The following is a 14,368-nucleotide window of genomic DNA, read 5'->3' as shown; positions in this document are numbered from 1 at the left end:
TGGAGCCAACCCGAGTGCTCAGGGCAGGAGCCCCACCCTGGGAGTGTGTGCCGTGGTGGGGTGTGGGCTGAAGATGGCCAGGGAGTCCTCTCGCAAGCCACTCTGTACTGTGGGTTGGGGGTGATCCTCTGTCACCCTCGAGCCGCCCCTGGCCGGGCTGCCCCATGAGGACCCACACTGTACCGTAGGATCGGAAGATTGCCCACTGCCCCTTCCATGCATTGCTGCCTGCAGAACGGGAGACGTTCCTGGCCCGGAAGAGGCTGCTGGAGTACATGGGCCTGCAGTTGCGGCAGGCAGTACTGGCCAAGGAGAGCCAGTGGGATGCCAGGGAGCTGTACCTGAGCAAGAGGGGTGAGTCCAGGGATCAGAGAGGACACAGCATGCCATCCCATACACAGACACACACACAGCACCCTATCCCACACACAGCACCCCATCCCACACACAGCACCCCATCCCACACACAGACACACACACAGCACCCCATCCCACACACACACACACACACACAGCACCCCATCCCACACACAGCACCCCATCCCACACACAGACACACACACAGCACCCCATCCCACACACAGCACCCCATCCCACACACAGACACACACACAGCACCCCATCCCACACACAGCACCCCATCCCACACACAGCACCCCATCCCATACATAGCACCCCATCCCACACACAGACACACAGCACCCCATCCCACACACAGCACCCCATCCCACACAGACACACAGCACCCCGTCCCACACACAGCACCCCATCCCATAAGCGTGCGCACACACACACACACACACACACACACACACACACACACACACACACACACACCAGCCTCTCCTATCTATCCTCCCCACCCTCCGTTCTCTCCTTAGTCCCCTCTGCAAGTGGCCTGCCCTCCGTGAATGTCCACGTCACTCTCGGCCCAGTGCTGCATATTAGGTGTTATTAACGTGCTCTCCACAAACCATTGGAGACACAGTGGCAGACATGAAAACAATCGTCTCAGCAAGACAAAGTTTGCTTCTTGGAGGGGTGCACCATCAGCCAAAAGTCTGACAAGCAAGCACAGAGAGCAGGCGGCTGCTCTCCGTTCATCCCGACCCAGCAGGCCCCGCCCCTGCTCAGGTCCCAGCAAAATACACTTACATACAGCGATAGTGAAATAAGATTAACAGCACACAAGTAATCTCAAAATATACCCTGCACCTTCTGCTGTTCCCTGAACAATCTCAGGTGCATCTCAATTCTATCTTGATAAGACAAAGATCTTTTGCATTTCAAAAGATGCTTCCTATCCCAAAGGGGTTCCTCTTGTCCTTGACAAGACCCAAAGCACCTGGCCAAAGCAGGAGCTTTTAAGCAACACACTTGGAAAGAAAAGACAGTTTTTGTCACACAGTCCACCCACAGGTGTCCACGTGCCACCACTGCAACCCAGGTGCCAGCTGCCCAAACCACACGTGGCCCCCCCCCCACGGGAATCCCACAGTACAGATTCCAGGCTGCATGAGTCCCTTCCACCCAGCCAGCCATATGCAACCCCCCCACCCCACCCTCATACCTGCCAACCTGTGCAGCCAGCCCACCCACCCACCCATCCTCCACCACATCCCTATACATAACAGCCCCCATGTCTTTCATACATGCAAAACCCTAGCCACAGCCACACATGTGACCGTACACAGCCACACATGTGTTCACAGTGCACACACACACATCCACATGATTGCCTGTGTACTGGTACATGCTCATACACAATCACAGGTATCTAACCAACCCCTCCCACATCTGCCACATAATAATCCACACATCATCTACAGCAACACCCCCGCCCCAAACCTTGCCTTCTAACAGTGCATTCTAACAGTCCTCAATCATACTCATGGCCCCCAGCCTGTTCTACACAATCCTTACCCACCACGTGCCACCCTCCCTCCCACGCACACTGCCTACAACCCATCTCCCACGGTGGCCCCCACGCACTCCCCACTGTCCACACGTTTCCTGTGTGGGATGGAGTCATGGTGGCTACTCGGGGCCAATCAGAAAGCAGGGCTCCATATGGAGGAGGCCAGGTGCAAACACGTGGGTGTCCTGTTCTGTGGAGTAAGGCTTCTAAACACAGCATGGGCAGGGGGCACTGTGGTGTGAGTGTGTAGATGGGGACACTGGGGTGTGGGTGTGGGATGGAGACTCTGGGGTGTGGGATGAGGACACTGGGGTGTGGGTGTGGGATGGAGACTCTGGGGTGTGGAATGGGGACTCTGGGGTGTGGGATGGGGACACTGGGGTGTGGGATGGAGACTCTGGGGTGTGGGATGGGGACTCTGGGGTGTGGGATGGAGACTCTGGGGTGTGGGTGTGGGATGGGGACACTGGGGTGTGGGTTGGGGATGGGGACTCTGGGGTCCGTGGGATGGGCACTCTGGGGTGTGGGATAGGGACTCTGGGGTGTGGGATGGGGACTCTGGGGTGTGGGATGGGGACACTGGGGTGTGGGATGGGGACACTGGGGTGTGGGTGTGGGATGGAGACTCTGGGGTGTGGGTTGGGGACTCTGGGGTGTGGGTTGGGGATGGAGACTCTGGGGTGTGGGATGGGGACTCTGGGGTGTGGGATGGGGACACTGGGGTATGGGTGTGGGATGGGGACACTGGGGTATGGGTTGGGGATGGGGACTCTGGGGTGTGGGATGGAGACTCTGGGATATGGGATGGAGACTCTGGGGTGTGGGTGTGGGATGGGGACACTGGGGTGTGGGTTGGGGATGGGGACTCTGGGGTGTGGGTTGGGGACTCTGGGGTGTGGGATGGGGACTCTGGGGTGTGGGATGGAGACTCTGGGGTGTGGGTGTGGGATGGGGACACTGGGGTGTGGGTTGGGGATGGGGACTCTGGGGTCCGTGGGATGGGGACTCTGGGGTGTGGGATGGGGACTCTGGGGTGTGGGATGGGGACTCTGGGGTGTGGGTGTGGGATGGGGACTCTGGGGTGTGGGATGGGGACTCTGGGGTGTGGGATGGGGACTCTGGGTTGGGGATGGGGACTCTGGGGTCCGTGGGATGGGGACTCTGGGTGTGGGATGGAGACTCTGGGGTGTGGGATGGGGACTCTGGGGTGTGTGTGTGGGATGGGGGCTCTGGGGTGTGTGTGTGGGATGGGGACTCTGGGGTGTGGGTGTGGGATGGGGACTCTGGGGTGTGTGTGTGGGATGGGGACTCTGGGTTGGGGATGGGCACTCTGGGGTGTGGGTGTGGGATGGAGACTCTGGGGTGTGGGTGTGGGATAGAGACTCTGGGGTGTGGGTTGGGGATGGGGACTCTGGGGTGTGGGTTGGGGATGGGGACTCTGGGATGTGGGTGTGGGATGGGGACTCTGGGTTGGGGATGGGCACTCTGGGTTGGGGATGGGCACTCTGGGTTGGGGATGGGGACTCTGGGTGTGGGATGGGGACTCTGGGTGTGGGATGGGGACTCTGGGTGTGGGATGGGGACTCTGGGTTGGGGATGGGGACTCTGGGTTGGGGATGGGGACTCTGGGTTGGGGATGGGGACTCTGGGGTGTGGGTGTGGGATGGGGACTCTGGGGTGTGGGTTGGGGATGGGGACTCTGGGGTGTGGGTTGGGGATGGGGACTCTGGGGTGTGGGTGTGGGATAGGGACTCTGGGGTGTGGGTGGGGATGGGGACTCTGGGGTGTGGGTGTGGGATGGGGACTCTGGGGTGTGGGTTGGGGATGGGGACTCTGGGGTGTGGGTGTGGGATGGGGACTCTGGGTTGGGGATGGGGACTCTGGGTTGGGGATGGGCACTCTGGGTTGGGGATGGGGACTCTGGGGTGTGGGTGTGGGATGGGCACTCTGGGGTGTGGGTGTGGGATGGGGACTCTGGGGTGTGGGTGTGGGATGGGGACTCTGGGGTGTGGGTTGGGGATGGGCACTCTGGGTTGGGGATGGGCACTCTGGGTTGGGGATGGGGCACTCTGGGTTGGGGATGGGCACTCTGGGTTGGGGATGGGGACTCTGGGGTGTGGGTTGGGGATGGGCACTCTGGGTTGGGGATGGGCACTCTGGGTTGGGGATGGGCACTCTGGGGTGTGGGTTGGGGATGGGGACTCTGGGGTGTGGTTTGGGGATGGGGACGGGCACTCTGGGTTGGGGATGGGCACTCTGGGTTGGGGATGGGCACTCTGGGTTGGGGATGGGGACTCTGGGTTTGGGATGGGCACTCTGGGTTGGGGATGGGGACTCTGGGGTGTGGGTTGGGGATGGGCACTCTGGGTTGGGGATGGGCACTCTGGGTTGGGGATGGGCACTCTGGGGTGTGGGTGGGGATGGGCACTCTGGGTTGGGGATGGGGCACTCTGGGTTGGGGATGGGCACTCTGGGTTGGGGATGGGGCACTCTGGGTTGGGGATGGGGACTCTGGGTTGGGGATGGGGCACTCTGGGTTGGGGATGGGGCACTCTGGGTTGGGGATGGGGCACTCTGGCTTGGGGATGGGGACTCTGGGTTGGGGATGGGGCACTCTGGGTTGGGGATGGGCACTCTGGGTTGGGGATGGGCACTCTGGGGTGTGGGTGGGGATGGGCACTCTGGGTTGGGGATGGGGCACTCTGGGTTGGGGATGGGCACTCTGGGTTGGGGATGGGCACTCTGGGTTGGGGATGGGTACTCTGGGGTGTGGGTGGGGATGGGCACTCTGGGTTGGGGATGGGGCACTCTGGGTTGGGGATGGGCACTCTGGGTTGGGGATGGGCACTCTGGGTTGGGGATGGGGCACTCTGGGTTGGGGATGGGCACTCTGGGTTGGGGATGGGGCACTCTGGGTTGGGGATGGGGCACTCTGGGTTGGGGATGGGCACTCTGGGCTGGGGATGGGGACTCTGGGGTGTGGGTGGGGATGGGGACTCTGGGGTGTGGGTGTGGGATGGGGACACTGGGGTGTGGGATGGGGACTCTGGGTTGGGGATGGGGACTCTGGGGTGTGGGATGGGGACTCTGGGGTGTGGGTAGGGACTCTGGGGTGGGGATGGGGACTCTGGGGTGTGGGTTGGGGATGGGCACTCTGGGGTGGGGATGGGCACTCTGGGGTGGGGATGGGGACTCTGGGGTGTGGGTGGGGATGGGGGCTGCTGGTCTCCCATCTCCAGTTGTCCCACCTTCAGCCAGTGTCTGCAGTAGCCCCCAGTGAAAGGTGCCTCAGGACTGGGACTTCTCAGCTGCTGAACTACAGGGTTCTCGTCCTGGGGTTCTCCAGCCAGAGCCAGTGGAGATCAAAAGGAGAAGTCTAAGTGCCATCTGGGAGAGGAGGGTGGACCACCCCTGGCAGCTGTTGGAGAGTCTTCCCGGGTCGGGTTCAGTGATTTCCCTGGGCAGTCGTTAGGACTAAGGATGCCCTGAGCACTGTTGACACCTTAAACAAGGGCCAGCATGGGGGATGCACTGGTGGGGTCAGGGAAGGCGAGGTCAGCAGGGGCCTTCTCCAGCTGCTGCCACGCCAGGGCACAGGTGGCTCCCAGGCTGTCCTTCACAGCGGTTTGCTGCTGGACAGAGGCCACACAGGAGACTGTCCCTGAGCAAGCACTCAGCAGACAGTGCCGGCCACCTGAGGAGCGGGAACAACTGGCCTGGCTTCCTGGCCTCCACTTGGGAGGGGCTGTGGGCCCAGCAAGGCAGCCTGGTACCTTCTGTGTGTGTGTGCCAGTACTTGGACTTGAATTCAGGGCTTGGGCATGCTCAAAGCTGGTGCTTTACCATTTGAACCACATTTTCACTTCCAGCCTTTTGCTGGTTAATGGGAGATAAAAGTCCTATGGTTTTCCTGTGGAGGTTGGCTTCACACCGCAGTCCTCATGTGCCAGGCGTACAAGTGTGAGACACTGGTGGCCAGCCGGCAGCCTTGTGAAGGGGCACCCAGTGGCAGTGGCACAGGGGCTGCAGGGCCCACGCCGCTCCTGCAGCGGGGACCCGGAAAGCCCGGCGGCCCCAGGCTGGGCCCTGACCAGAGCCTCTCCCTGCTGCAGCGGAGATGGGCCCCATCCACAGGCTGAAGAAGAGGAGCAGCAGCCCGACCAAGGCTGTGGAGAAAAAGGAATCGTGAGTGTGGGGCCAGGAGAAGTGTTTGGGAGGGATGGTGGGTGGAGGGGTGGAGGGGAAGGGCCGTGGGTGGATGGGGTGGAGGGGAAGGGCCGTGGGTGGATGGGGGTGGGGTGGAGGGGAAGGGCCATGGGGGGTGGGGGCGGTGGAGGGGAAGGGCCGTGGGTGGATGGGGGTGGGGTGGAGGGGAAGGGCCATGGGTGGATGGGGGTGGGGTGGAGGGGAAGGGCCGTGGGTAGGTGGGGTGGAGGGGAAGGGCCGTGGGTAGGTGGGGTGGAGGGGAAGGGCCGTGGGTGGGTGGGGGTGGGTGGGGTGGAGGGGAAGGGCCGTGGGTGGGTGGGGGTGGGGTGCAGGGGAAGTGCCGTGGGTGGGGTGGGTGGGGTGGAAGGGAAGGGCCATGGGGGATGGGGGCGGTGGAGGGGAAGGGCTGTGGGTGGGTGGGGTGGAGGGGAAGGGCTGTGGGTGGAGGGGAAGGGCTGTGGGTGGGGGGGTGCAGGGGAAGGGCTGTGGGTGGAGGGGAAGGGCTGTGGGTGGGGGGGGTGCAGGGGAAGGGCTGTGGGTGGGTGGGGGGGTGGGTGCAGGGGAAGGGCTGTGGGTGGGGTGGAGGGGACGGGCCGTGGGTGGGTGGGGTGAGGTGGAAGGGAAGGGCTGTGGGTGGGTGGGGTGGAGGGGAAGGGCCATGGGTGGATGGGGGTGGGGTGGAGGGGAAGGGCCATGGGTGGATGGGGGTGGGGTGCAGGGGAAGGGCCGTGGGTGGGTGGGGTGGAGGGGAAGGGCCATGGGGGGTGGGGGCGGTGGAGGGGAAGGGCCGTGGGTGGATGGGGGTGGGGTGGAGGGGAAGGGCCATGGGTGGATGGGGTGGGGTGCAGGGGAAGGGCCGTGGGTGGGTGGAGTGGAGGGGAAGGGCTGTGGGTAGGTGGGGTGGAGGGGAAGGGCCGTGGGTGGGTGGGGGTGGGTGGGGTGGAGGGGAAGGGCCGTGGGTGGGTGGGGGTGGGGTGCAGGGGAAGGGCTGTGGGTGGGTGGGGTGGGGTACAGGGGAAGGGCCGTGGGTGGGGTGGGGTGGAAGGGAAGGGCCATGGGGGGTGGGGGCGGTGGAGGGGAAGGGCTGTGGGTGGGTGGGGTGGAGGGGAAGGGCTGTGGGTGGAGGGGAAGGGCTGTGGGTGGGGGGGTGGGTGGAGGGGAAGGGCTGTGGGTGGGGGGGTGCAGGGGAAGGGCTGTGGGTGGGTGGGGGGGTGGGTGCAGGGGAAGGGCTGTGGGTGGGGTGGAGGGGAAGGCCTGTGGGTGGAGGGGAAGGGCTGTGGGTGCAGGGGAAGGGCTGTGGGTGGGTGGGGGGGTGGGTGCAGGGGAAGGGCTGTGGGTGGGGTGGAGGGGAAGGCCTGTGGGTGGAGGGGAAGGGCTGTGGGTGCAGGGGAAGGGCTGTGGGTGGAGGGGAAGGGCTGTGGGTGGGTGGGGGGGTGGGTGCAGGGGAAGGGCTGTGGGTGGGTGGGGGGGTGCAGGGGAAGGGCTGTGGGTGGGTGGGGGGGGTGCAGAGGAAGGGCCCCTGGGTCTTTCGGGAGGCAGAGTGGTTTGGATGGCATGGAGCCTCTTAGGCCCCACTTGCTTCCTTTGCTCAAATCTGCATGGCCTTGTTCCGGCGGTCACTCTGGGGGCCTGGGCTCTGACCCCCTGTGGCTCTCAGGCAGGGTGTCAGGGTCAGCGGCAGGGGCCGTGGTGTGGTGTACCCAGGTCCTCAGCCCCAGCCCTCCAGCCCCCAGCGGTGCGGAGGCAGGGCTGGCTCTGTGGCCCTGCTCAGGGTCTGCACTGGTCTCTGTGCTCTCATTCCCGGCAATGTCCCGCGGTGACCCCTGAGGGGTCAGGTGTGGCGTGTGGGAGCATGTCCCCAGCCCAGGCCGGAGCTCTGCCCGCCCCGGCCTGCTCACAGCCCTGTCCTGTCGTTTGACTGCAGCCTCCCCTTCTTCAAGTTCTGCTACCAGTGTGGCCGCTCCATTGGTGTCCGCCTCTCGCCCTGCACGCGCTGCTATGGCATCCTGACCTGCAGCAAGTACTGCAAGACCAAGGCCTGGGCAGAGTTCCACAGGAAGGACTGCAACGAGATGGCGGCCACGTGTAGGCACTGGGTTGGCGGCCGGTAGTGGGGGGGGCTGAGGCATCCAGAGTCCATCCAGTTGGGCGTGGTGGTGCGGGGGGAGGGGGGCTGAGGCATCCAGAGTCCATCCAGTTGGGCGTGGTGGTGCGGGGGGAGGGGCTGAGGCATCCAGAGTCCATCCAGTTGGGCGTGGTGGTGCGGGGGGAGGGGCTGAGGCATCCAGAGTCCATCCAGTTGGGCGTGGTGGTGCGGGGGGAGGGGCTGAGGCATCCAGAGTCCATCCAGTTGGGCGTGGTGGTGCTGGGGGAGGGGGGCTGAGGCATCCAGAGTCCATCCAGTTGGGCGTGGTGGTGCTGGGGGAGGGGCTGAGGCATCCAGAGTCCATCCAGTTGGGCGTGGTGGTGCGGGGGGAGGGGCTGAGGCATCCAGAGTCCATCCAGTTGGGCGTGGTGGTGCTGGGGGAGGGGGGCTGAGGCATCCAGAGTCCATCCAGTTGGGCGTGGTGGTGCTGGGGGAGGGGGGCTGAGGCATCCAGAGTCCATCCAGTTGGGCGTGGTGGTGCTGGGGGAGGGGGGCTGAGGCATCCAGAGTCCATCCAGTTGGGCGTGGTGGTGCGGGGGGAGGGGGGCTGAGGCATCCAGAGTCCATCCAGTTGGGCGTGGTGGTGCGGGGGGAGGGGGGCTGAGGCATCCAGAGTCCATCCAGTTGGGCGTGGTGGTGCTGGGGGAGGGGGGCTGAGGCATCCAGAGTCCATCCAGTTGGGCGTGGTGGTGCTGGGCTTTGGGAGCCAGGGGAGGTCAGGAGCCACAGGCCCTCCTCACCTGTGCAATGCCAGTTCCATGTGTGGCCACCCCTGGCAGTGCTGGGACAGGGATGCCTGGTGGGGTCTGCTGTGGACGGGCCGGGTGTTTTTCTGGACTTTGGTTTCTGTGCATCACAGGAACTTCCTTCTGGAAGGTTCCCTCCTAGCCTCTGTGACCATGTGGGTGTCCTCATGTTTCTGCTTCTAGAAAAAGCCTGCTTTCCCTGTGCCTCCCCTCCCAGGCCCCACCAAGGAGCAGCGGAGGGCCTGGGCCTTGGCGGCCAGCTGGTGCAGCCATGGTCCTGGAGTGTGGCTTTGGGGCGCAGGGAGGGGTGGGGGCGAGGCCCTTCCTCAGAGCCGTCCCTTTGCACAGGACTAAAGCTGCCTCACTCCATCCATGGGCGGGGCCAGAAGCTGTGCCCTGTGTCCCTCCTTGTGCCCGCTGTGATACCGGGCACCGGAGCGGTGCTTCCCGCCCTGTGCTCTGTGCCCCGGGGCTGCAGGCTCGAGCAGCTGTTTGGAAGGCCTGTCACAGACGCCACAGGGGCTGGGCGGGCGTGCAGCCCAGCACCCAGGAGGGCTGCTTAGTGCTCAGCTCGTCCAGGTGCGCCTCATGAGTCCCCCAGAGAGCAGGACTTTGTTCAGGTGGCAAGGCTCAGACACCGAGGGGCCAGGTCTCCCAGGGGTAATCCAGACCTCACCTGCCTGTAAGGGAGGCAGCCATGCCCTGCCCCCAGCCCTGTGCCTCAGGCAGACAGTCCTGCCCTCCCCTGGATGGCCATGTCCTCCCCAGATGGTCATGCCCTGCCCCCAACCCTGTGTCTGCTCAGGCCAGATGGCCATGCCCACCCCTGGACAGCCATGTCCTCCCCCTGAAGGTCATGCCCTCCCCCTGACCATCATGTCCTCTCCCTGACTGTCACGTCTTCCCCTGACAGCCATGATCTCCCCCAGACTATCATGTCCGCCCCCTGAAAGCCATGCCCTCCCCCAGTAGCCATTCCCTCCTCCAGATGGCCATGCCCTCCCCCTGATGGCCATGCCCTCCCCCTGATGGCCATGCCCTCCCCCTGACGGCCATGCCCTCCCCTAGATGGCGAGGCCCTCCCTGGTGGCTCTTCTCACTTAGCTCTGCCCTTGGAGGATGAGCGCGCCAGGGTGGAAGAGTTGCAGTGAAAGCGCAGCTGGACGTGGGCCGAGGGCGGGGCCAGGGCTGGATCCCGTCTCCTCGGCGGCTGGTCCCTCCATGCTCCATGTGCAAGTCTTTGCCCTCCGGGGCTTTGTGCAGCACAGCACACATCTGCCTAGCGTCACAATAAAGTGGCCCACCATGCCTCCTTGAGTCTGCGCCCTCCTCTGCTGAGTGGCCTGTGTCTGCCTCCCTGGCCCTATGGGCCTGGGCAGTGTGCGTGCCTGAGGAGGGGTGGGAAGGGCGGGTAGAGGCTCGTGGCCTGGGAAGGAGCCACCACAGGCCCCCTCGCTCCCACACCAGGGCCCACCCAGCTTCCGGTCCTCCTCCTGCACATTGTTTTCCAGAGTGCTTGCTAGGTATCTGCCGGGGCTGGGCATGTCCTGAGGGCATGATGTATGCTCAGTTCCCCTGATCTCACCACGAACACCGGACAGTGAGCTGAGCCCCACTGCAGCAGGGCCCCATGGCCACGGGTGGGGCCTGTCCTGGAAGGTCTGGGGGGGGGGGGGGACAGTGCCACTCTCGCCTGACGGTGGGACAGGCTGGCAGGTCCGGGAGCTAGACGGTGGCAGCATAGAGGGTGAAGGTGAAGTCAGGCATTGGCGGCCAAGGGCACGAAGCCTAGGGCAGGAGGAGGACCGGGCACGCGGGCACACAGGGACACGGGCACACAGGGACACCGGCACACAGGGACACGGGCACGCAGGGACACGGACACACGGGCACACAGGGACACGGGCACACAGGGACACGGGCACGCAGGGACAAGGGCACGCAGGGACACGGGCACGCAGGGACACGGACACACGGGAACACAGGGACACGGGCACACAGGGACACGGGCACGCAGGGACACGGGCACACAGGCACACAGGGACACGGGCACACAGGGACATGGGCACACAGGGACATGGGCACACAGGGACACAGGGACACAGGGACACAGGGACACAGGGACACGGGCACACAGGGACACAGGGACACAGGGACACAGGGACACAGGGACACAGGCACACAGGGACACAGGGACACAGGGACACGGGCACACAGGGACATGGGCACACAGGGACACGGGCACACAGGCACACAGGGACACGGGCACACAGGGACACAGGCACACAGGGACACAGGGACACGGGCACACAGGGACACAGGCACACAGGGACACAGGGACACAGGGACACAGGCACTCAGGGACACAGGCACACAGGGACACAGGGACACGGGCACACAGGGACACGGGCACACAGGGACACGGGCACACAGGCACACAGGGACACAGGGACACAGGCACACAGGGACACAGGCACACAGGGACACAGGGACACAGGCACTCAGGGACACAGGCACACAGGGACACAGGGACACGGGCACACAGGGACACAGGGACACAGGCACACAGGGACACAGGGACACAGGGACACGGGCACACAGGGACATGGGCACACAGGGACACGGGCACACAGGCACACAGGGACACAGGGACACAGGGACACAGGCACTCAGGGACACAGGCACACAGGGACACAGGGACACGGGCACACAGGGACACGGGCACACAGGGACACGGGCACACAGGGACACAGGGACACAGGGACACAGGCACACAGGGACACGGGCACACAGGGACACAGGGACACAGGCACACAGGCACACAGGGACACAGGGACACGGGCACACAGGGACACAGGGACACAGGGACACAGGCACACAGGGACACGGGCACACAGGGACACAGGGACACAGGCACACAGGCACACAGGGACACAGGGACACGGGCACACAGGGACACAGGCACACAGGGACACGGACACAGGGACACAGGCACACAGGCCCACAGGGACACAGGCACACAGGGACACAGGCACACAGGCACACAGGCACACAGGGACACAGGGACACAGGGACACAGGCACACAGGGACACAGGGACACAGGCACACAGGGACACGGGCACACAGGCACACAGGGACACAGGGACACAGGCACACAGGGACACGGGCACACAGGGACACAGGCACACAGGGACACGGGCACACAGGCACACAGGGACACAGGGACACAGGCACACAGGGACACAGGGACACAGGCACACAGGCACACAGGCACACAGGCACACAGGCACACAGGGACAGGCACACAGGGACACAGGGACACAGGCACACAGGCACACAGGGACACGGGCACACAGGGACACAGGGACACAGGGACACGGGCACACAGGGACACAGGCACACAGGGACACAGGGACACAGACACACAGGGACACAGGCACACAGGGACATGGGCACACAGGCACACAGGCACACAGGGACAGGCACACAGGGACACAGGGACACGGGCACACAGGGACACGGACACAGGGACACAGGCACACAGGGACACAGGGACACAGGCACACAGGGACACAGGCACACAGGCACACAGGCACACAGGCACACAGGGACAGGCACACAGGGACACAGGGACACAGGGACACAGGCACACAGGGACACAGGCACACAGGCACACAGGCACACAGGGACAGGCACACAGGGACACAGGGACACAGGGACACAGGCACCCAGGGACACGGGCACACAGGGACACAGGGACACAGGGACACAGGCACACAGGGACACAGGCACACAGGCACACAGGGACACAGGCACACAGGCACACAGGGACACAGGGACACGGGCACACAGGGACACAGGGACACAGGGACACAGGCACACAGGGACACAGGGACACGGGCACACAGGGACACAGGCACACAGGGACACGGGCACACAGGGACACAGGCACACAGGGACACAGGGACACAGGGACACAGGGACACAGGCACACAGGGACACAGGCACACAGGCACACAGGGACACAGGGACACAGGGACACAGGGACACAGGCACACAGGGACACAGGCACACAGGCACACAGGGACACAGGCACACAGGGACACAGGGACACAGGCACACAGGGACACAGGGACACAGGCACACAGGGACACGGGCACACAGGGACACAGGGACACAGGCACACAGGGACACAGGCACACGGGCACACAGGCACACAGGGACACAGGCACACAGGGACATAGGGACACGGGCACACAGGGACACGGGCACACAGGGACACAGGGACACAGGGACACGGGCACACAGGCACACAGGGACACAGGGACACGGGCACACAGGGACACAGGCACACAGGCACACAGGGACACAGGGACACAGGCACACAGGGACATAGGGACACGGGCACACAGGGATACGGGCACACAGGGACACAGGGACACAGGGACACGGGCACACAGGCACACAGGGACACAGGGACACGGGCACACAGGGACACGGGCACACAGGGACACGGGCACACGGGCACACAGGCACACAGGGACACAGGGACACGGGCACACAGGCACACAGGCACACAGGCACACAGGGACACAGGGACACGGGCACACAGGCACACAGGCACACAGGGACACGGGCACACAGGGACACAGGCACACAGGGACACAGGGACACGGGCACACAGGCACACAGGCACACAGGGACACGGGCACACAGGGACACAGGCACACAGGGACACGGGCACACAGGGACACGGGCACACGGGCACACAGGCACACAGGCACACAGGGACACAGGGACACGGGCACACAGGCACACAGGCACACAGGGACACAGGGACACGGGCACACAGGGACACAGGCACACAGGGACACAGGGACACAGACACACAGCGACACAGGCACACAGGGACACGGGCACACAGGCACACAGGGACACAGGGACACAGGGACACAGGCACACAGGGACACAGGGACACGGGCACACAGGGACACGGGCACACAGGCACACAGGCACACAGGGACACAGGCACACAGGGACACAGGCACACAGGGACACGGGCACATAGGCACACAGGCACACAGGGACACAGGCACACAGGGACACAGGCATACAGGGACACGGGCACACAGGCACACAGGCACACAGGTACATAGGGATTCAAGCACGCAGCGATGCAGGCGCACAGGCAGATAAACAGGAGCACACAGACACAGGGATACAGAAGTGAGGGGACAGAAGTGTGCAGGAACATGGACATGGGCACACATTCGCACACATGTGTATCTAAAAGTGAGTTATCTACTAGCTGCCAATAAGGCCTCAGACGCTCTGAAGTATTTCTCTGCAAT

At 64.2% G+C, this 14,368-nt stretch overlaps 1 protein-coding gene across 1 annotated transcript in view; it reads left to right on the top strand.

The window, feature by feature from the left end:
- Ankmy1 (ankyrin repeat and MYND domain containing 1) overlaps positions 1-10,167 on the top strand; it is a 35,191-nt gene extending 25,024 nt beyond the window's left edge. The window contains exons 14-17 of the mRNA XM_042689081.1: positions 189-354; positions 6,031-6,103; positions 8,049-8,209; positions 10,085-10,167. Of these exons, the coding sequence (XP_042545015.1) occupies positions 189-354; positions 6,031-6,103; positions 8,049-8,209; positions 10,085-10,167 (483 nt within the window). The remainder of the gene's footprint in view (positions 1-188; positions 355-6,030; positions 6,104-8,048; positions 8,210-10,084) is intronic.
- The last annotated feature ends 4,201 nt before the right edge of the window (positions 10,168-14,368 follow it).

Source organism: Dipodomys spectabilis, unplaced genomic scaffold, assembly GCF_019054845.1.
Source record: "Dipodomys spectabilis isolate Male_0828 unplaced genomic scaffold, ASM1905484v1 ptg000124l, whole genome shotgun sequence".
Lineage (NCBI taxonomy): Eukaryota > Metazoa > Chordata > Mammalia > Rodentia > Heteromyidae > Dipodomys > Dipodomys spectabilis.
The sequence above is the reverse complement of the archived record's forward strand: the minus strand, read 5'-3'. Positions and strand labels throughout refer to the sequence as shown.